Raw genomic sequence first — 23,612 nt, 5'->3', positions numbered from 1 at the left:
TAGGTGAATTGATTAAGCTAAAATTGTCCATGCTGTATGTGTTTGAATGGAAGTGTATGAGTGTTTCCCAGCAATGGGTTGCAGCTGGAAGGGCATCCGCTGGGTAAAACATATGCTGGGTAAGTTGGCGGGTCATTCCGCTGTGGCGACCCCACATTAATAAAGGGACTAAGCCGACAAGAAAATGAATGAATAATATAATGTAATGTAATGTAATATAATATATCAATGGGTTGCAGCAAGAATGTAAAAATGACCAAGTTGTATAAATAGAGAAGTTTTAAAAACATTTTTAATTTAAAATATTTAACTGTATACGAATGTAAAAAGTACACCTTTTATTTTAATATATTAAAGAAGCCAAATAATTAATAAAACAATTATTGTTCGATAATTAATTGTCAGCATGTAATTAATAATCAGTATAGAATATGTATGAATATCAATAATATCATCATCAGCAGTAATTAGAAAACCCTTTTAGCAAACATGAAAACAGGCATCCCACTCATTCATCAGAAAGTCTGTAATGACCAAACTCCAACTCCAGAAGAACATTGACCTTGATATATAAAACTGATGTATGAAAGAAATTATAGGATAGAAAGTCCAGGATTAAATGAGTCCTGTTTATAATTAGATACTGCTGACTTCAGCTGCCCACTGCTTATATGGGTTCACTGTGTGCCCAAAGCCAATGTGTGTGGTTAAGGGCTCGGGGGAAAAAAAAGAGAGGGCATATAAATAGATGTGAAGATTTTACAGCATCTCATTAAAACATATCTTCCAGGTCTTAGTTTGTAACCTTTGGTTTATATGCTATGGTAATAGTCACAGAAAAAATTACCTCAACTTAATTATCTTATAGGTTGTTGGTATGAGAAAATGACCTGCGAAGAAAATCAAATGCAATATAAACCGGTTCATAAAAACAGAGACAAACACTAATATTTATCTGAGCCCTAAAATAAAGGATTTATTAAACACTTTGTACAGTAATATTTAAAACAATATACAATGGATTTATAGAGAATATTTATAGTAAAAAGGTTAAGAAACAGTCTGGTGAAAGAATGGAAATCCGAGAGCAGCTGTAATCCCACAACCCTCTGCTGACCCCTAAAGGCCAACAGCGGCTTCAGTCTGCGCTCATTCTGTGCTGCGTCCATTCATGTTGCGCGTGTGTCATTTACAAAACTGACTTCACCACAGTGTCAGTGTAATGCATTTACATTTATGATGTCTTAAATAAAAAATGATCTTAAACACAACACTTATACAGTAAACACAGGTACCGGGAAACAGTTATGAAGGACAAAAAGGGACCCACAAAAACAAACAAATCTAAATGATCTTATTTAACCCACAGAAACACACTATGATTTGTGAACGCTTTTGAATGGAGGCTCTCTATGGTGTGTTTAACTCATCTGGAATGTTTCCATCAGCAGGCTGAATTGTATTGCACTAGTATTGCACTCCAGAAACGAACTAACGTACCCTATAATCTTTCTCGAACAGAATGAAATGCTTTGACAGGCGTATTGTGCAGCTGATATACAAGGCAGAGTTTCATTGATTTATTAGTGCAAAAACCTTAAAGTGTTTACTTCTTTCATCTGAAAAATCTCTTCAGAGGCAGTTTCAATGGTACAAATATTTAAATGCCTTTAAATCCAGGTGTCGATAATAACAGCAACTGTGTTCTGCTGTTCAAAGTTCAAGAATAAATTACTGGTTGAAATGCTTTGGAGGAAATAGTGATGGAAACTTCTTAAAGGGATAGTTCAACAAAAAACAAAACAAACAAAAAAAACATTTATTCACCCTTAACTGCTTCCAAACCTTTATGAATTTCTTTTTTCTGTTGAACACACACAAACAATAAATAAATAAAATATGAAATTAAAAAATATAAATATTATAGAATGCTGGAAACCGGTAGCCATTGACATTAATGTTAGGAGGGGGGAAAAGAAGAAGAAATAAACTCATATTAGTTTGGAATAAGTAAAGGCTGAGTAAATGATGACAGGATTTGTATTTCTGGATGAACTATCCCTTGATGTGTTATTTGGCACTAATAGTAAAACAACAACAACAAAAAGATTTCAGCCAAATGTTTAAGTAAATTTAAGCGTGGACTGATTGACAAAATGAAAAACATTTCAACATTAATACCCCCACTGGGTAACACTTTATAATAACTACACACTATGAATCATTTATTAAGCATTAGCAAATAGTGAATTCGTTATCTGTTAAGTATCAACTCTTCATTAACAGATGCAAGTAAGCGGTTTATAACTGCAGATACAAATGCTTTATTCTTGACTTATAAGTACATGTATAATGTGCTTAATGATTGTATTTTCATACTTTGTTAATTTTTTTTTTCATTACTAAATTACATATTGCATCATTTACAAACCAGTTATTGGAGAGTGGTTAGTGGTATTTACAAATCATTTAGAATGCACAAGTAATTGATTGATAAACAATTTAACATTTATATATATCTTATTATTCAGGCATTATAGTTAATTTTTATGCTAATACATGCTTTATTAACTTAACTTCATCCGGTTTTGCGACCTAATCTAAAGTAAGGACTATGCATGCTTTATAAATCCCTTATGAATAACAATTAAAGACTCAGTTCTATTTTAAACAGGACAAAAGAAAAAAAAAGACTTTATTTCTATTTATTTGAAGATACACAAATGAAACTGTATCAAATCAAAAACAAACCTTTGCAAGTTACACTGCTGTGCATTTTAAACTTCGCTAAATAACATTGAAATGTTGTATCATAATACAGGGTGATTCAAAAAGAATACCACGACTTTGAAAATCGAGAACTCTGCAAAGAAGAAAAGGAGAGCTGAGCTCTGTCTGTCGCCGATTTAAGGAAGCTCTGAGGTTTCACATTGAGGAACTAAAAAAAGGAATAACTGCAGCTATCCAAACTGAGAATGTGGAACGAGTTCGAGTATGTGGTTGATGTCACTCAAGTGTCTGGATGAAGTCATATTGAACATCTATGAACTTGTTTTCTACTGGGAACAAAATAAATTAATTTTAAGTACTCTTCACATTGATTATTTACCCAAGGTTCCATCATGTTTCTTCGATTAAATACAGATTTCATCCTCTATATTGTTAAATTATTATATTGTTTTTGTTTTATCCAATTCTATGTCAATGTTGACACTCCTGTTATTCAGCAGTGTTTAGTCTTTACAGTAGTTTTACCTTTTAAATAAGATTTCAAAGATGTATTGTTTATGTTATACTGAGCCTTTAATTGTCATTTATTCGGGATTTCTAAAGCATAAACAGTCCTCACTAGATTAGGTTACAAAACTGGATGAAGTTGAGTTAGTAAAGCATTCAATAACATACAAATGAACTATTAGTATATGCCTGAATAATAAAATATGTTGATTTGAATAGTTTATTAATTATTTACTAACTTTTTCTGAATGATCCTAAAAAAAATCCAGCTACTTTTAAATACAAAGGAGTTGTAAATAAGGCAATATTTAATTTAGTCCTGAAAAATAAATGAGTAGCAAGGCATGAAAGTAGGGCTGGGTGAATAATTGAAAAGTAATCGAAATCGACATTCAGAACCTATAATCGATCAAATTTTACGAAGATTTTTTCAATTATTTTCCTTATGTGTCATGTGGCCCCGCTCTGTTAAATGCTGTGGCTGATTTCTACTTCTGCAGCCAAATCTGATCTCAGGTCAGTTAGGACGATGGAATCATTCTTGAGCCTTACTTTGCACTACATTGACGATGATTGGAAGCTGCGCCAGAAATGCCTTTAGACGACATATAAAACTTCTCAGTGAACTATGAGGGCAAAATAAATAAAATATTCGCTCATTAATCATAATAAAGTTAAAATGTGCCATTAATAGAGATTTTAATTTTAGGCCAAATCACTCAGCCTTATATAAAAGTACAGCTATTAAGCACAATTTAAATAAGCTTATAAATCAAAAATAAAGCATTTGTAAAACTTGTAAACTGCTTATTAACGTCTATTAATGTAAAGTTTATGCTTAACAAATAATGAATTCACTATTTGCCAATGCTTAATAGATGATTCGCAGTGTGCAGTTATTATAAAGTGTTACCACTTACTGCTAAAACACAGAATCTGGATAAAGTTCCTTCATACAAAAAAAATATTACGTTAAACACGTTAAAACTCTTTAAAACAAATCGGCTTGAGCAAAAGTGTCTGTGATGACAAAAGTATTGTGAAAGGACAGCATATTTTTGAAGGCACATTGATTCAGATATGTTACGGTAGTGATCGTTTCAACAGCTAACAGCTGCTTTGTTTAAGAGCCAACATAGACCAATCTGCTGAAACAAGAAAGACAGTAAATTACAAATCCTCAGTTGTCACAAAAATCTGCCATCTATAAATAGATTTCTAATGTTTTTAGTCTTCTTTTTTTTGGTACCAACAGCATTTTTGATTCGTTCAGCATTGCGACTTCAATGGTTAAAGCGTTTATCACCTTTTGGTCATCTCTCAATCTTCAGGGTTTGGTTTTAAGTACTGTTGCCCTGTTCCTGTTCAAACAGCAGCATGGCGAGCTGAGAGCGTGATCCAAGGCTATCCAGGGTGCTTTGTACACACCTCTGGTAAATTTCTTCACTAAGGCGAGGATTACACGCCTGGTAGCTGTATTTCTGATGCAGGGCCGGCTCCACTGCTCTGAAAACATGGAGGCCGGAGTATTTGACGAACATGTCATATATATCCAGGTTCTCCAGGATCTCCTCGTTCTCCAGCACATCTGATGACATTCGGGTCCGGGTCGCCATGTAGTCTGAGTTGTAAAAACAAGCTTCGGTGAAGGAACTGCGATCGAAAAGACCAGCCTCTTTGACCAAATCCAAAGCACTTGGTAGAGGCTGGTTGTGATAAGCGATGTCAGGATTATAGTACTGGAAGTGGATTGGAAAGAACACCTGCCAATTGTTGATGGAGTTCATCCGACAGCGATTGAGGAACTCAGAACTGATGCTGGTTTTCACAGTCGCGACGAAGAACAACGTGTCAACTGGGTGCTTCTTGGAGATGATGTCCATGAATTTGATTTGAGACGGACTTTCACTTTTAACACTAATCCAGGGGATTTTGACTGCAGGATATCGACGTTCATAAGTGTTGATTTGTGCTTTGATACTGGAAAAGATGTCATTCTGGCTGACTTGTTGAGCCTCTATTGGATCGTAGATGAAGAGGAACGTCAAGATTGCATTCTCGCTGGTTTCGAACGCATTTGTGGCGTACACTTCTAAAAATTGGTGGATGTAATCTCGATCTTGAAGAGTAACGGGTAAGATGATATGAACTCTAGTTGCTTCTGTAACGTAAGGCATTGGAATGATCTCGATGCGACTGAGAGGTCTTACTAAGTGGACCCTTTTGGTGATTGAGCGACTGTGTCCTTTTTGGTTAACCACCTCCAATTGTAGGTCCAGGGTGTACTCCATCCCTCTAGTGGGGTCAAAGCGTCTATATCCATTGATTAGCTGCTGCTTCTTGAGGTATAACACTGGCTTGTACTTTTTATTCAGTTCACCCATTGCCGTCTCAATGACATCGGCTACGTCTAGCTTGTCAACTCCACGGAGCTCACATTTCGGAGAGCCATCGATGCAAGAGTACACCTGATCCTCAGTGAAGTAATCCCACCGCAGGACCTCGAATCGTGTTTTGGGCTCAAAGGGTGGATTGATTCCAACTGGCCACAAGGCACTACGGTTGCCCTCAAAAGCCACTACACTTACATTTCTAATTTCCGCCTGTTAAAAAAGGGAGAGGACAAGGTGTGAGAAATCATTAAACATTTTAAGAGAGATTTGATGAGTAGGTTATTACCTCCATTTGAAAAAAAAAATGTTAATGCTGCACATTACCAGAACACTTCTTTGAAAATGAAGGAAAGAAAGTGCTAGCAATTTTACACACCCTTTCAAAAAGCATGCAATGAATCATCGCATTCAAAAGGTCAACAGAAAGCACCATTTTGTCTCAACTTGGCATTGCTACGAGACAGCACAGGTTTAGCATGAGGGTACCTGCAGTTTTTCGATCTCCTCGTATGTCTTCCGCAGCTCAATCTCTGTGAAGTGTTTGTGGAGTCTGTACATCTGCTCAGGATCAGACACTGGGTGGACGGTCAGTGCATTCTTGAACTGCATGTTGTCTTCTTTACTGGGGTCAGAATTTTTGCCCATTTCATAATAGTAATACCTCTGTCCCTAAAAACAATCCAAAAAAAATTATTAGTGAGGGTTACTTCAGTCATCATTCAGTGTGTGCGTTTTTTTTCTATTATTTAATTGTGCATGTTAATTGCTCATTGTTTGCATTACATCTGTAATCATCTAAGGTTCACTTTAAAGGAAAGTTCACCCAAAAATGTATTCTATCATCATTTACTCACTCTTTACTCTTTCTAAACCTTATTTGAGTTTCCCCTTTTGTTCATACTGAAGAACTTAAAGGGTCATGAAAACACATTGTTTGATATGCAGACACTCATATGTGTCCCACGCTGCTAAAAACGCTAATAGGACACGTATATTTCACTAAAAAGTGAAAATTGGTTGTTTTTGTGCTAGTTCGAGCAAAATCGTACTTCCGGTTTGAAAAGAAATTTAGAAGCAATGTCACGGCGATTAGATTCTTGTGTAAATTCCAGCGTAGAGACTGGATGTCTGTACTGGCGGGTACAACATGACGTCTTTGTGTTTTTGTCTTTAATTCAAGAGAAAGACTTGGTTAGAACCAATCCGTGTGCTCTATTGTGTATGAGGTGCAACTTCTTTAAAATGCATGATAGCTTCGAAGACTATCTGTTATAATGTTCAGACAGCAGAGAGACGCCACGTTGTGTTGCCAACCGTAATTAAAACAAGTGGAAGTAGTAGAATTGTTTGGAGACATGGGTCGTCAGTGTTGCGTTTATAAATGTGCTGCAACAAAGGTTTTCTTTCCATTTTCCCGCTACGAGCGCGCAGCTGGACTCATGTGTGGATTGCAGTGATCTGCTAACATGCGACAAAAATATGTTTGTAAGGAACATTTTTTACTCGAGAGCTTTTCACATCTGGAAATGGTGAAATCTGGATTTGCAGTTCATCTTCTTCAAAAAAAATAAATAACGTGGTTCCAGTTCATGTTGATTGTCCCATCTCTACAGATTTGGTAAGTGTGTGATCAGTGATCAGATAAGTCTGTTAGTATCGTCAGCAGTGCTCTTTCAGTTTTGTCAAGTTTACAGTGCGTTAATATCACTTCAATATTATGGGGTGAATTTTCCGCTTTAAATGCTGCTCTCTGAATGTAAACACCTTAATCAAACTATTACAATCGTGTAGGATTTTCGCTGCATTTTTGACAGGATTGTCTATACTCACATGGCTGTGTGATGCTATCGGCTTGTTAAGTCGTGACATATCGGTGACGTATGGAATACTGTTTCCGGATCCAAGCCGCTACTCATTTGAATTGAGAAAATATTCGTCTATGGCCACTTTTTAGTCCTATCACATATTAAAGTGAATTTTATATAAAATCATAGTGTCCACAAAAGTCTCTGGACTTGCTGCATAACCAGGGCCGGCATGTCCATAGAGTGAGGATGGCAAACCAAATTTCTCTGCAATTTCTCAAAACCTGTCTGCGAGGCAAAATCGGGGCTAAAATCATGCACTCTGAACTCAGCATGCGCTGCACTCACCAGCTGACCTCCGCTACACACTACAGTACAATACGCAGTGGCCCTTTAAAAAAAAAAGTTGTAAATAATACACTAGTACACTTTAGTATGGTTCAAAAACTTTTTACTATAAATTACTATTCTATTTTAGTTGAACAACTGGTGCGTGGGACCAGTGAAATGCTTTGAAACAGCAGAAATGTATGTAATCGATGCCTAATCTCTCACTTTACAGTTTACTAACCCACAACAGGTGTTTAAAACTTTAAATCAAAATTCGAAGCAGTCACGTGGGTATATGCGAAAATGAAGCTTCGGACATCACTGATCAGGTGATTATTGCAAACGAGTCAAGCTCCAGATACTCTGCTTCACTGCGAGATGTATCTTTTTTAGCTATATGCTTCGAAGCCTCGATGCACAATGTCACTTGATTGTCATGTGATTGGAAATCGAGCCAGATCACACGGTTTCAGACTTGATCAGAATCAGACGTTACCTCCCAATCAGGACTATTCATTATTTTTTTTAACACATAGTTATGCTGTGGCACAGAGTTAGACCTCTTTCTTGATTTCACACAGAAACAGCAACGTGTGTGGCATGACATTACTTTGTTGCAGAGACGCTATTGGTTAAATGCTGGCAAAGTAGAACACTGAAGCAGCTTGAAGCTGAAAGCGCGAGTATGTCTGCGGTCTGGAGGTATTAGAAAGTTGATGACGACAACATTGCCATAGCAAACAGTGAGATATATAAATTGTATTATAAGTTGAGGTGCTATTTGTTTTTAAATATATATTTTTTTCTATATTTACTGTTGCATTAAAGTTTAAAAGTGTAGAATTATTGTTATTAATTATTTAATTGTTGAACGTTAAAATAAGGTGAATTTTTTTTTTATTCTGTTGAACTCAAAGGAAGATATACTGAAGAATGTTGGAAAAAAACAGCCATTGACTTCCACAGTATTTGTTTTTCCTACAATCAATGTCAGTGGAATATCGTCCTCTGTGTTCAACAGATGAAATAAGTCATACAAGTTTAGAGCCACTTGAGTGTGAGTAAAGGATGGGCAAACTTTAATTCGTGAGTGAACTATTGCTTTAACCTAAACACAACAGTCTTATCTGTATATTTAAATATTAGTCAATTTCTTTGGAAATCGTTGTTCAATGTAGGTACTTGATTCCTCTTGAACATTGACTCCAGGTTGCAACACATAGCGTTTAAGCAAAGTAAACGCTTCTTCTTTTGGCCCTGAAGGAGCATTGCTCCATAAAAGGTTGTAGGAGGCATTACGATGATGTGTTGAGAGACAGGAGGTGCTTTGACGGTAACAGTGGAGGTGGATTTATAACTGGACAAAATGCCAAAATGGAGACAGTACATCATGTTTAGCGTGTCTGATTCACTGACTCTTCCTCCCCAGTAGCTCCACACTGACATCCAGACATCCAATGCTCCCCTGATGGATTAATAGAGGTCTCTGTACCGGTTTCAAGAACAGATTAACCGGAGGACCAAAGATCCCTCCAAACAAAAGAATGACATATGGTTCAGTCTCTAAAGGTGAGTTTCAATTTTAAGCTGTGATTCGGTCTGGTCTAAAGGTGCTCAATAGGATGGTGAAAAATAATCTCTCTTTTTTTATTTGTAACTTAAATACTAACGGCTGTTTGAGATAAGTAAAAAAACGTTGTCCTTGGTATGAGTTTGAAATTTTATCAGGTGTTTATACAAGCTAAATAAAAGACCATTGCAGAATTACAGAGAAAGGAAAATTACAGGGTATTTTTTAGAACTACACGAACCACAAAAAAGAGAAAGTGTGAGGTTTATGAAAGGCTGGCATTACAGACATTTAGTCCATTTCTAGGTAACTTGTTTTATATCTGGATCTGTAATTTACCCATTTCATGCAGAAGTAGGGTGACTAGACATTCCACTTTCCTTGGACAGTACCTTACTTCAGCTTTATTTTCAGTGGCATTAAAGTTATTAATTTCATCTTTCCTAAAATTTCTTCATTGCTAAATGCTACAATTTTTATTCATTAATTTTTCTTCAGCTTAGTCCCTTTATTCATTAGGGGTCGCCACAGCGGAATGAACCACCAACTTTTCCAGCAAATTATGTTTTACACAGCCGATGCCCTTCCAGCTGCAACCCAGTACTAGGAAACATCCATACACACATGTACACTATGGCCAACGCCAACACAAGGAGAACTCAACACAGAAATGCCAATTGACCCAGCCGGGGCTCAAACCAGTGACCTTCTTGCTTTGAGGCGACAGTGCTAACCACAGAGCCACTGTGTCAGTCGCTACAAGTTTCAATGATTGCTAAATGCTTAGTTTTCTGTCAAGTGAAAACAGCCTGCTCAAAGATAGCCAATTATTTTTTTGACAAAGAATATTAACATCTCATCGCATTTCCATATCGATCAACTAAGATAGTGAAGGTGGGATCCAGCCAACCTGGTGCCAATGTCATTGAAAGCAAGTAGGAGATCAAGTTGAATGCAAAAGTGATTTACAATAGTTGTAGCAAGACATGAATTTGCTTCAATCTGACATATTTAGACTATAAAAATTGCTAGATGTACACATTTAAAATATAATATTGCCTAGGGCTGGGGAATTAATCGAAAAGTAATCAAAATTGACATTCATAACCTATAATCGATCCAAATTTTCCAGATTTTTTAAATTTATGTTCCTACGGGTCACATGAGGCCGCTCTGTTAAAGGCTGTGGCTGATTTTTACTTCTGCGACCACTTTGCAGCCACATCTGATCTCTGGTCAAGTAGGACGATGGACCCATTCTTGAGCCTTACTTTGCACTACATTGACAATCAATGGAAGTTGCACTAGAGATGCCTTGAAACGGCATATTATCCATTACATTAAAAATTTTATTTACATGAAAATATTTGTTTAGAGAAGATTCAAGAAGTACAGTTTAATAAAATATTATTTACAGGATGCAAGAGTTATTTTATTAAGAAGAGATACTGCTAATTTTCTACTTTTAATATGAAAAACACTGAAAATAACTTTGTTTCCAAAAGTGCAGGTTATTTATTTTCCCTTTTTCTTTTAAGAAAGAATTGCTCATTTTAGGCAATGTGTTTTAATTTCAGTTGTTCAACAGTGATGTTCAATGAATTTTCATAGACAGTACATAGTGTTTCCTTCAATTATTTTAAGATCAAGTAATGCTCCCTACATTCAGAAATCTCTCACTTGTAAAATGTGAGCATATTTACTGTACAAAACCTGTCAGTAACTGAGGACAAAAAAATAAATAAACTAATCATTCATTAATCGTAATCGTAAATGTTCAATTAATCGAGATTGATTTCATGCCAAATCACCTAGCCCTAATATTGCCAATAAAAGTAAAGCAACTTAGACTTCTGCATCATGCTTTACACAGAGATTTAACCTCAGTAAATTAAACAAAACAAAGTGCAAAACAATGCTGAACACAATCTAGTTGCGCAGTGTCCAGTGGGGTACAGACATTAAGCACCTGAGCCGATTACAACACTCTCAGAGAAAAGTGAATCTAATCTGATCAAGCTATTAAAAGAACAAGAGAACACACTAAGCCACAATTTGCACTGATCTAAATGTAACGCAAGCACCCAAACCAAGTCAACTCTGTTATGTGTAAATCACAGTGGATTAAAATTCCAGCATGATCAAGGCTTTCCAGCACCCATAAGCACCCCTTTATTGACCATGGTTTCAGCTAAAAAATATTTATGTTTTCCTGCTGAAAAAAATATCACCTACATCTTGGAATAGCTAAGGTAGATTACAGGAAATGGTACTTTATGGGTGAACTATGCCTTAATTTTCTCTTCTGACTGGAGAAATTCATTTACACACAAGACGTCTAGACAATTCTACTAGAAAACAACTGATAATGACAACAGATGAAAAACACGCATGGCAAAAGACAAGCCTTTGAGAATGTGTCATGCTTTGGAACTTCTTTATCAATGTTATTTTTATAAAAGCTTGTTTACATTTCAGACAAGAAATCTCGTTCTCTCTTTGAGAGCTTTGCCGAATTCCCAGACAGTCTCAGGGCAAACAATGATCAGTGGATACAAAACTAAAGCCACTGACTGACTTACATTGCTCAAACCCAGAGAGAAAGACAAGAGAACTGAAAGAGTTGCTTAAAGATTCTACATTTACGGAAGTAAATAAAAGACAACCTTTAAAGTGTAATGGTTATTTCAGGTGAGAAAAGCCACAGTGACGCATTGTCTTCCAGTTAAACTTTGTATTTTACTTGAAGATGGTGGAAAGAGCAACTAGGGAGGGGTCTGTTTACACGACAATGTTTTCAGCCAAAAATGTGAAATTTTAATGCATTGTGCCTGTTCGTTTACAAGACAATGGCATTCTTGGAATGAAACAGGTATTTGAAAGTGGTGTCATTGTTGTGTCTGTGTAAACACCCGAAAAATGAGCATCTTTGAAAACGGTGATGTTAGGGCTGCACAATATAACGTTTCAGCATCAATATCGCAATGTGCACAATAGTCACTTCGCAAAGATATGCAATGTTGAGTCTGAATTACATTTGACCAGAAGCTACAGAAAAGCATTTAATCACTGTATTTAGATGGAATTTATAGAGATTAAAGTATATAATTGGAATAGAATTTAAGTAATTTCTTACTTAATTTTTTTTGTCTTGTTTCTAGACCAAATGTCTACATTTCAAAGCAAAAACAAGATTATTTCAAGATTTTTATAAGGGAAAAACTCTTAATTTTCACTTGTATCTTCTATAGGTAAAAACTAAATAAGATTTTTTACTTGGCCTAAGAATTTTATGATATTTGGACTAGAAACGAGACATCGATTATTCAATTTTCATAGCTGAATACTGTTAGACCCCCAGAAACTGTCAAATAGAGCTACTCAAACAATCTTTTTGATTGCAGAAAAATTAAATAATCACAATATCAGACTTTTCCAATATGGCGCAGCACTAGATGATGTCATGTGCATGGATGGTGCATGTTTAGAGGAGTGCAGATCAATGGCAATCACTAACAAACACACAAAAATGGAGCACATGGTGGTGTTGTTGTTGCTAAAATGTTTTCTAACAATCCATCAGCAAAGTGTGGATTTACTTCACATTCACACATGCCTAATTGTACATATACACCAGTGCCAAGCGGTCGACAGGATGTCATCACTTCCTTACGTGTACTGTTTACTAACAAAGTGACAGTGCCAATTACTGGCCTGCCATATAATACAGATTTTTTACATATATAAAATTCCTGTCGTGTAATTGTGATTTTTTTTTTAATCAAAAGGGGATAACTTTTAAATTTTTGGTTATTGTTGTCATGTAAAAGTAGCCTAGAATGTCTCTAGCCTAGAATTTAATTCCAGCAGTTACTGGCAGTGAGTGTAAAATCCTGAAGAGAGGTGAAATCTCAGTTGTTACACTGCCTGACAGACTAAAGCTGCAGACTGGAGACCTTCTCTTCTGCTGAGAACAGCAGCATATTTCAAAGGAGAAATCTGAATCTTGTCTTTTGTTGTAGCATACGTTTGCTGGAGAGTTGAAAGGGCGTGATATTTAGTTTCATCAAGAATAAGGCCCCGTTGGGTCCTTCTCCCGAGAAACACTACTAGAATAAAGATTTCTGTCATCAAACACTGCAGGTTTACCACAGAGAGTCTAACTCTATTTCAATCAAGGTTACAGAGATGATAATTACAGATGCTGAAAGCTCATTCAAATAATGTGGGCTTGAAAATTTGCCAAGTGTTTCTTTTTTCTACACACAAGCAGTTCAAGTAATGCCAAGGTCTGGTATCTCCACAGGCATTTTTCTACCAAACATAATTATGTGTGGAACTAAAAAAATGATAATACTTATTATAGAATTAGATTCATCTGTGGCTTGTGGATTCCCACACTATAATTTTACGATTGGCAAATGCGGATTAAGAAATGTGTACAAAATTGATGCCATATATCCTTAAATCTGAGTTAAATCATACCAGCTTTTTGTGAAGTCTGACTAACAGTGCAGTATAATGCGATTGTAAGCTTGACTTCATCTAGCATGTAAACACATTAACTAACCTCAGCGTTGTGTGCGTGCTCTGAAAATCAGAGGTGACGTGCACAGTGTATTTAATCCTGTTAATTTATTTGATTACGCTAAGTGTCATGTATTTTTGGACAGAGACAGGAAGGCTGAAGCTCAATAGTTGTAGCTTGTTTATAGGTGAACATGTAAACGTATTCAATGTAGAATTTAGAAAGCTTTGTTATTAGCAACCCTGGAGTGCGTTAAGAGAACTGCAGCCAACAAACTTTTGCTTGTCTTGCAATCATACACATGTAATGCATAAGAAACTGAATATGACTTAAATACACTAATTTAAAAGTTCTTATATATAGATAGTGTGTGTGTTGTGTTTGAGATTGCAAAGCTTGTTTCTTTTACATGCATTTCTCAAAAATGCATTCAACACAAACACCCAAATATGCACGGAAAGGCTGAAATGTCAACCACTGAGGAGGCGTCCAAAATCAAGTAGTCAAGTAGGTACTACATTTGAATATAATACACGACAGTAAAGAAAGTATGTTGTATATAGTATGATTGTGAGTAGTATGAATGGAGCTTCACTCTCTAGTGTCGTGGATGTGCATTTCATACTTTCGCTGAAAACTAGTAGGTCATTGGGTACTTCTTGGCTACTGTTTTTCGAATACTTTGAATTCGGACATAGTAGCTTTGATGCTATATTTTAGGGATGTATGTGATTTTGGATGCAGTCTGAGTTAGGGCTGGGCGATTAATCGAAATCGACATTCAAAACCTATAATCGATCTTTTTTTAGGTCAAAATCTTCAGTTGTTTTCCTTACCGCGTGTGGGGTCACGTGACCCCGCTCTGTTAAGGCTGATTTAAACTTCTGCTTCGAATGCACGGGTGTGGTCCAGCGCAGCCTTTTCATGGTCGCATCCCCATGCACCTCTCAAACAATTTAACTACACGTTGAATGTTTGCACTACATTGAAGATGATTGGAAGCTGCACCAGAGATGCCTTGAGACGGCATATTTTCTATTACAATAAAATTATTATTTACATTAAAATATTTGTTTACGGAAGATTCAATCGTTTCCTTCAATTATTTTAAAATCAAGTAATGCACCCTTCATTCAAACATCTCTCACTTGTAATATGTGAGCGTATTTAATTGTCAGTAAACTATGAGGGCAAAAAAATTAATAAATAAATTTAAAAAAATAATAATAATAATAAATGTTCATTAATTGTAATTGAGTCAAAATGTTCAATTAATCGAGATTTTAATTTTAGGCCAATTCAACCAACCCTAGAGTGTGTGTTGTGTTTGAGATTTGCAAAGCTTGTTCCTTTTACATGCATTTCTCAAAAACGCATTTAACAAACACCCAAGTATGTGCAGAAAGGTTGATGCGTCAATCACTGAGGAGTCATTCAAAATCAAGCAGTCAAGTAGGTACTACATTTGAATTTGACTGTACTATAGGATCGTTAAATAAAGTGTGTTGTATAATTGAGTAGTTTGAATGGAATTACACTACATCCACTTCACTCCAATTAATAAATTCTCTAGCGTCGAGTCATGGGATAATGTAGCATCCATTGCATGCACACATCAAAATCTCGCAATAAGTAGTAGGTCATCTGGGTACTTCTTGCCTACTGTTTTTCGAATACTACGAATCTGGACATACTAGGTTAGATACTATATTTTAGGGATGTATGATTTTGGATGATTTTCATGAGTGATGATAAGTGTAACCCATCTCTCTTTTGGATTCAAACGTAACTGTGATGACCTCTAGCTCAAGCATCACATGCTTTAGATTTTTTTCTATGAAAAACATCCCAAGACTTTTGAATAAAATACTAAAATAATTCTACAGGGTTTCATAGACAAGGAAAGTCTTAAAATAAATAAATAAATAAATAAAAATAATGAAGATAATATATATATAGTAGAGCTGTACGATTAATCGAAAAAAGATCGCGATCTCGGTTCGACCCTACACGCGATCTTAATTCAGCTTTTCTATGATTCATAGCAACATGGACACCTCCAAATGGCGTTAAAAGTGTCACATACTGTACTTATAAGGTATAATTCACCCAAAAATGTAATTTCTGTCTTAATGTAATGATGCGAAATGAAAAATGTGTTTGCTTACTACTGAGAGGACGCGCGAGGGCCCGCCATTGAGGTCTACTATAGTGAACAGAACCTGCATGGGCTGTGAATAACAGGTAATAAATTTGTAAATAATGTTCAGTTTGGCGAACAGAGCGATCGTTTGGGAGCCGCATGGGAAGTATGATTTGTATGTGTGTTTTTTTCCCAAAGTGAAGCCAATAATGAGCCACACTCAGCAGTGCAAGCCGGCGCGCATATCATTTAAATGATCATATCGCGTTTTAGAGTTATGATTATGACAAGCACTTGATGTTTTTTCTTTCATAACGAACACAAAGTGTTGCGCAAGAAAATAAATGTTTACTTGATCAGTATAACTACTCTAGCCTATATAATGTTGAATATAATGCAAGAGGGAATCTGATAATGACAAATGTTTCATTTTATCAGTAAAAAAATTGTCTAATAATGTTGTCATAAACAAATGACAAGCACATGTCTCAAACATAATAAATCAACTTCAGAATTATGAATAGTTGTATTTTGATGTCATCACTTTACTATGCAATAACAAACAGGACACCACTCAAAGTCTACAAAATGTAGCATTTTAACCAACAGTAGACCTACACATAGGTCTAATATTATTGTTGTTTTACCATATGTTTGAAAAATAACAATAATAATAGCCTACTCATTTATCCTTTTTTAATCTATAGAATCGTGAGAAAATTGTGATCTTGATTTTAAGCAAAAATAAATAAATTATGATTCTCATTTTGGCCAGAATTATGCAGCTCTAATATATAGCCTATATTAATTTGAAAGTTATGACAAAACGGGAACCGACAAAAGAACAGGATCGGACATGATGCAAGATGGACTTGAACTTACATCGCCCACATGAGCTTAACGTGTTGAAGCATGTTAACCGCCTCTTAACACACATCGTCTTGACACACACAGTGTCATGATTTATGCAAGTTCAAATGTCTAAAATTACACTAACACCCAAAATTATAGCTAGAATGGATTTAGGATTAGTTGCATACAATTATGAATATTACTATAGTAAGTTATAAGGACACCATAAACCAAGGGTCACCAATCACGGTCCTGGAGGGCCGGTGTCCCTGCAGGGTTTAGCTCCAACTTGCCCCAACACACCTGCCTGATTGTTTCAAGAATACCTAGTAAGACCTTGATTAGCTTGTTCAGGTGTGTTTGATTAGGGTTGGAGCTAAAATCTGCAGGACACCGGCCCTCCAGGAACAAGTTTGGTGACCACTGCCATACGGTTAGCACAGAATTTAGGAATTGCCAACATGTTTTTTTTCCCCAGAAGCAGAGGTAAACTATTTACATATCTGTAAAGTTTCAAATCTCACCTCCAATTCTTCCACGCAGTTGGTATTAGCATAGTCGATGATGCATCGGCCAAGCCACTCGTCATGTCTGGCACTGAGAATATCGTTCCTGCAGTTCTCCAGGAAGGGCTGGAGCTTCAACAGAAGACTGCGGGACAGCAGGTATCCAAACCCCCCATAGCAATACCGTCCCTGCATCTCACCTCCAATGAACTCCTCCGGACTGCCCATATACAGCACCCGGTCCATGCTCAAGTGCCCTACCAGAGCCTTGATACGGTCTGCCTGTGTGTATGTGTCGTCCTGGGCGAGGTAGAACCAGTCGTACTCTGTGATGTAATGTTCTAGAATGTACTTGATGGTCTGGAACATGTTCCAGATAAGCCGTTCATCGCCATGTGTGACCACATTCATCCCATGGGGTATCTTGCGGTTTCGTGTGCCAGTGAAGAACACGACATTGTCCAGATGATGGCCAATTGTGCGGTTGACAGCTACACCAAGGGTGTTGATGGTGTTTTTGGAGGTGATTATTCCCACAAAAAGACGCTCTCGGATTCCCAGCTCTGTGCTAATGTATTTCGCTCTGTGGAAACAGTGAAATCATTTTTATTTGTTACTCATCATGAAGATACTCATGCAATACATTGTTTAACCACAGAATTACATGAAAGTGTTTCCACATCAGAGAAGGAACTGGTAATGAAAAAGAAGGAACTTATAAGTTTTGCATATATAGTTTAAAACAAGGAATTTGGCCATTTTTTGAGATTTAAATTTTCAAGATGCAATGAAAATTCCCTCAAAATGACAAAAAAAAATTACATTATTAAAAAAATGTTCACCAAAATGGTCTAAAGCTTGTGATTCACAGGTGTGCGTCCATTTATTTATACTTTAAAATAGCAATTTGACCCTGATATCTGCTCTGGCAACTGGTTTCAGCAATAAATAATTTGACGATAAATTTAACTAAGTTTAAAAGTGACTTTAACTGACTATTTTGTGGTTTACATGGTATTATTTTACCAATTTATTTTGTACAGTTCAGTTTTTTGTTGTTGTTGTTTTTTAGCAATCTTTTATACTTAGCAAACCCCAAACTTTTCAATATAGTCAAAACTGTGAGCTACTAAACAGTCCAGAAACTGTAGTCAGAAAATGACATGTCTGGGTGTGAGTAAGAAAACAGGAGTTTGGGATAATTTTAGCAGTAAATTATCAGGTTGCTTTTTGTAAACCAGTGAAGGCAGAGGTTAGCGTAAGGTCAACGTGTCATGAACCTAACTTGATAACCAAAAACAACTGATCCTTTCATGTTATGGGATTATTTAACAACAGCTCTGTCTTTAACCCTCCTAATTTACCTCAGAGTATAGTAAGTGCTAACAGAAAAGAGGAAATGAGCACTATGGGAGACTCTCTTAAGGATTACAGTCCTCCCAGTAGGACGTATCAATAGGAGGAGACTGTGGGGGGTGGGGGAATACAGTTATCAGTATAAACCCACCAGGCCTGTTTTTATCCAACTCCCATGAGACAATATTTAAACACCTCTCAGTGTTTGTGAAATGCCACCGAGTCATTGAGAGCCCTGTCGTATAATTCTTTCAAGTGCAAAAGTAAATATTTGACTTAACAGAAGAGTAGATGTCTGAGACACTGGGAGTACAAAGCAAACTCAAAGCACAGCACAGTAACAAAGAGTAGTAGTACATTCTGTATTTTCTCTGTAATGAAATCGAAATAAACTTCAGGTTTAAGCTTGACTTTGTTGTACTCTGGATTATGTATTATGCATTTATCAATTTGGTTGCAATTTTTTTTAACAGTAAGTTGCAGCAGACTTTTATTTGTTTTCACTGAAATGGAATTTTGTGTAGGGGAGGGGATTTATTTTGGCTCATCTTTCATTTACAGCAAACTAACGGTTGAAGGCGTGTGACTAAGCATATTTCGAACAAACCATACTGACATCAGAGATTCCATTCCAGAGCAAAAGAAAATTGTTCGATATGATTAAAGATTATCTAAACAAAGAGGTTTTTGCTTGTGCATGAACTTTTGTTTGCTTGGATCACTTTATGACTAACAATGTATACCAGTAAGAGTTTAATTTGATGCAGACTTTAACTTACTAGAATCAAAACCATAAGCATTACTGAATTAAACATGACTAACCCAAGATTAACTTTGAAATTTAGTTTTACCATAAGTAAATAACACAACTGGATGTTGCATGGATTTTTATGTTTTCAGTCAAAGACTGGAAAAAATTCTCTTACAGGCAGAGAACGAAAAGCTTGAATAACATGACTATTTTCACTTCACCTTTTCACAGCTACCCCAGATAATAAAAATAAATACTCGAATCATACAATGTGGGCTATTTAAGATTATATCCATAGTTTTTTGTGTGTGTGTTTGTCTTATTTCTGTAACAGTATGCAAGTTAAAGATATGTTGGCATTTTATTGTTTTTAAAAATTCTTTTAAATAAAATGATCCAGTGTTTTGTTATACACTAAATGATGATTGGAAGGGCATCCGCTGTGTAAAACATATGCTGGATAAGTTGGCAGTTCATTCCACTGTGGCAACCCCTGATTAATAAAGGCACTAAGCTGAAAAGAAAATTAATGAATGAAACTTTATTCGTTAGTGTACTTAAAAAGGATTTAACAAAAAAAAAAAAAAAAAAAAAAAAAAAACTTTAAATGATCATACTAACATTTATTATTTTAAATTAACAAAAACTTATTGCTGACAAATTAGTAAAACTTTAGATTGAGGTAAAGTTGGTTTTATATTCACACATTCGTTCATTGTTAAACAGTAAAAACTTGTGAGATGCTGCTTTGAATGTTTTTGTCTGAAATCGCATGCAAGTATGACTTCAAGACAACATTAGCATTATTTAATTGACTGTGAACAATGTTGTACTTTGATAGTCATTGGCTGTTAATGTGACCACCCTATTTAGAATTTTCAAAAAAAAAAAACTTTTCTGAAATTACATTAAGAAGGTGAAAGTCCAAATGTGCAAATATAAAACCAACTTTACCTCAATAAACTTTAGTATTGTTTTGAACAACAGTGGCAAAGTATTAAGATTACAAAAAAAATTTATTCCTATTATAAAAATGACTATTTTGTGACTGCAAGGTGAACCTTAAATACAATATTTTAATATATAATCATCAAATAATACATGAGCAATTCCATGCAAATGTCAACCAAGCCATGAACAAAAATATGTTTCACCAAAATAGCGAAACCCTTTCTAGGTTGTTTGTGTCGGCTTGTATTTTACAGTCCTGTAAAAATACTCAAAAATGTCTCAGTCAAGGTTTTCAAACAATTATATTTGATTTACCAAAGTCACACAAGTGGAATATTAATATCTGTCACACCCATAACGGTGAGGTGTCACATCCATACCAAAGCTTTTCCCTCATTAATGCCAAAAAAGTTAAATAAAATAAAATCAATCGTTTTTTTTTTTTTTTCTACAGAGAGCCAACGGATATCTTTTTGATTAGTATCGTTTTTTTTGGGGTTGTGTGGATTAAATCACAGAATTTCTACAATGTTGTATACTGCAAACTCACAGAATTTTTTGGTCACATCCATAACGCATGTTTATTCTACTAATTTAAAATATTAAAAAAAACAGTTTACAGGTTGATATTTTTCTGATCCCATAATTCGGTGGTTAGTTCTTTTGGAAAATACAAACAGATGTTTCAATGTAATGTTAACATCTACTTTCTCTGTGTATTTATGTTTTAAGTTTCCCATGTTGTTAATATGCCCCAAAGGAATTTAATTATTTATTTATGGTACATAAACTACTGCCATGACATTTCGGCATACATTTTGCTTAGAACAAGATACACTCTTATTTCTAAAGTTTGAAATAGCTGTATATTACACTATTGTTGTTTTGATAACCCCTCCTCATCTTCGACCACTGCACGTACACAACAGAGTTTAAAACTAAACATCAAGCACGACTTAAACGGTTACATCAACGGAATATAGTCGTTCCTTGGGTTTTAATATACTCTACCTGAAAAGTTTCTTGGGCTGAGTCTGTTTGACTGGTTTATACGGGATTATTCTCGGCTGGAAATCCTCCTTCTCCTCCTCCTCACCATCATTCCCAGTGGAAATAGAGTTTGGTCTCCGGGCTCCTTTCAGGCTTCCATCCTGGGTTAAAGCGATTCCTTCGTCTCCTACGGCATTAACATCACAGCTCTGTTCAACCCAGCTCACACTCAGCAAACTCAGAGTAAATCCCAGCGAAATCCCGATAATAACCGGGCCGATCGGCCTTAACAGACTGATCAACATAGAGAACCTCATTGTACTCCTACTGCTGGTGCGACGCACACCTCCTTTAAGCGCGACCTTCTCGGCAGAGTAGCGAACATCAAGAAAGCGGTTCAAAAACTAGCGGAAACGCATTGGTTGTTATCCTTTCCTGAAACTGTACCACCTTCCTGCAAATTATTGAGGCATTCGTACGTGTCAGTGGCTGCTGTCGCTCCTCCCACAGAAAACAGAACGCCCCGCCCATAACTTCAAACGTCATTACAAAGAGCCTAGGCATCCCCGTTGTAGGCGGGGCTTGTTTGCTGTATGGACGGTGTCATGAGAAGAGCCACCCAGTGAAATGTACAGCTACGGTCTCTTTGTTATGACGTTTGATACTGGAGGATAAAGCGGTCCCTTTGAGCAATCCATGATGTGCCGTAAACAGAAAGTAGGTAACAATGACTCTTCATCATCATTACCATAACGTTTTTTGTTATGAGCAAGGATTTGATACCTTTGTACTTTACAGATTATTACAATATAATATTTTTCCACCAGATGGCGATGTGGACTCATTACTGTATAACCTGATATCAGTAAATATACAGCTACAGTAAAAGTGAGCACTTGAAAATCCTTCCTTTCGCTGGATTCACTTGGTAAAAAAAAAGAAGCTACAATGGAGGTACAGTTTGTACCTAAAAAAATTTACACTTAATGATCCACAATAGATGCCTTGGACACAAATATCCACCCAAAATGAGTCTATGGTTTAAATCGTAGGTCTCAGACTCAACTCCTGGAGGCCCGCAGCTTAGTCAAACACAGCCGATCCAAATAATCAAGGTGTTCAAAAGAGTCGTTTACAACATGATTAGCTGCATAAGCTGTGTTTGATTAGGGTTGGAGCAAAACTGTAGAGCTGCGGCCCTCCGGGAATTGGGTTTGAGACCTATGGTTTAAATCAGGGGTGCCCCAACATTTTGTTATGAAGGGCCAAAAACCAAACTTGACTGTGGGCTGAGGGCCTAAGGTAAATATACCAAACTCTATTACATAAAAATTCAATGAGTAAATTCCTAATTTATTTCCTACAAAACCTGGGCTTATATTATATTAATGCAGTATATATATATATATATATATATATATATATATATATATATATATATATATATATATATATATATATATATATATATATATATATATATATATATATATATATATATATATATATATACAGTTGAAGTCAGAATTATTAGCCCCACTGAATTATTAGCCCCCCCTGTTAATTTTTCCCCCCAAATTCTGTTTAAAGAGAGATGATTTTATTCAACACATTTCTAAACATAATAGTTTTAATAACTCATTTCTAATAACTGATTTATTTTATCTTTGCCATGATGAAAGTTAATAATATTTGACTATATATTTTTCAAGACACTTCTATACAGCTTAAAGTGACATTTAAAGGCTTAACTAGGTTAATTAGGTTAACTAGGCAGGTTAGGGTAATTAGGCAAGTTATTACTAAAAAAATTACTTAAAGGGGCTAATAATTTTGACCTTAAAATGGATTTTAAAAAATTAAAAACTGCATTTATTCTAGCCGAAATAAAACAAATAAGACTTTCCCCGCAGGAAAAAAAAACATCATCAGGCATACTGTGAAAATTTCTTTGTGCTGTTAAACATTGTTTGGAAAATATTTTAAAAAGAAAAAAAAAATCCAAGGGGGGCTAATAATTCTGACTTCAACTGTGAATATAATGAATTATTATGAATTTAAATAAAACTACACTCTTTTAAAAAAAACTCGAATTTTATATTTATAATAGTTATAGAAAGATTATATGTGATTAAGTTTCTTGGTGTTGCAATAGATCATAAAATTATTTGGAAACTGCAAATAAATAATATGATAATAT

General features: G+C 35.6%; 1 protein-coding gene across 1 annotated transcript; it reads right to left on the bottom strand.

The window, feature by feature from the left end:
• Positions 1–574: 574 nt before the first annotated feature.
• Positions 575–21,909, bottom strand: chpfa (chondroitin polymerizing factor a). Its single transcript, XM_056465191.1, has 4 exons — positions 21,434–21,909; positions 17,383–17,947; positions 6,117–6,299; positions 575–5,840 (listed from the first exon to the last, which is right to left on the bottom strand). The coding sequence occupies exons 1-4, from the start codon at positions 21,727–21,729 to the stop codon at positions 4,578–4,580; spliced, it is 2,307 nt and encodes a 768-aa protein (XP_056321166.1). The 5' UTR covers positions 21,730–21,909; the 3' UTR covers positions 575–4,577.
• Between the last annotated feature and the right edge of the window lie 1,703 nt (positions 21,910–23,612).

This window comes from Danio aesculapii, chromosome 9 (genome assembly GCF_903798145.1).
Source record: "Danio aesculapii chromosome 9, fDanAes4.1, whole genome shotgun sequence".
NCBI classification, from domain to species: domain Eukaryota; kingdom Metazoa; phylum Chordata; class Actinopteri; order Cypriniformes; family Danionidae; genus Danio; species Danio aesculapii.
This window is presented reverse-complemented; position numbering and strand designations above follow the sequence as displayed.

What these genes read in the sequence shown, in the direction of transcription:
- chpfa (XM_056465191.1), bottom strand. Translation starts at nt 21,729, where the DNA reads ATGAGGTTCTCTATGTTGATCAGTCTGTTAAGGCCGATCGGCCCGGTT. An exon ending in CAGCCCAAGAAACTTTTCAG is followed by an intron (nt 17,948 to 21,433) that starts GTAGAGTATATT and finishes CTGTTTCCACAG; the next exon opens with AGCGAAATACATTAGCACAG. An exon ending in ACTGCGTGGAAGAATTGGAG is followed by an intron (nt 6,300 to 17,382) that starts GTGAGATTTGAA and finishes GATTGTTTTTAG; the next exon opens with GGACAGAGGTATTACTATTA.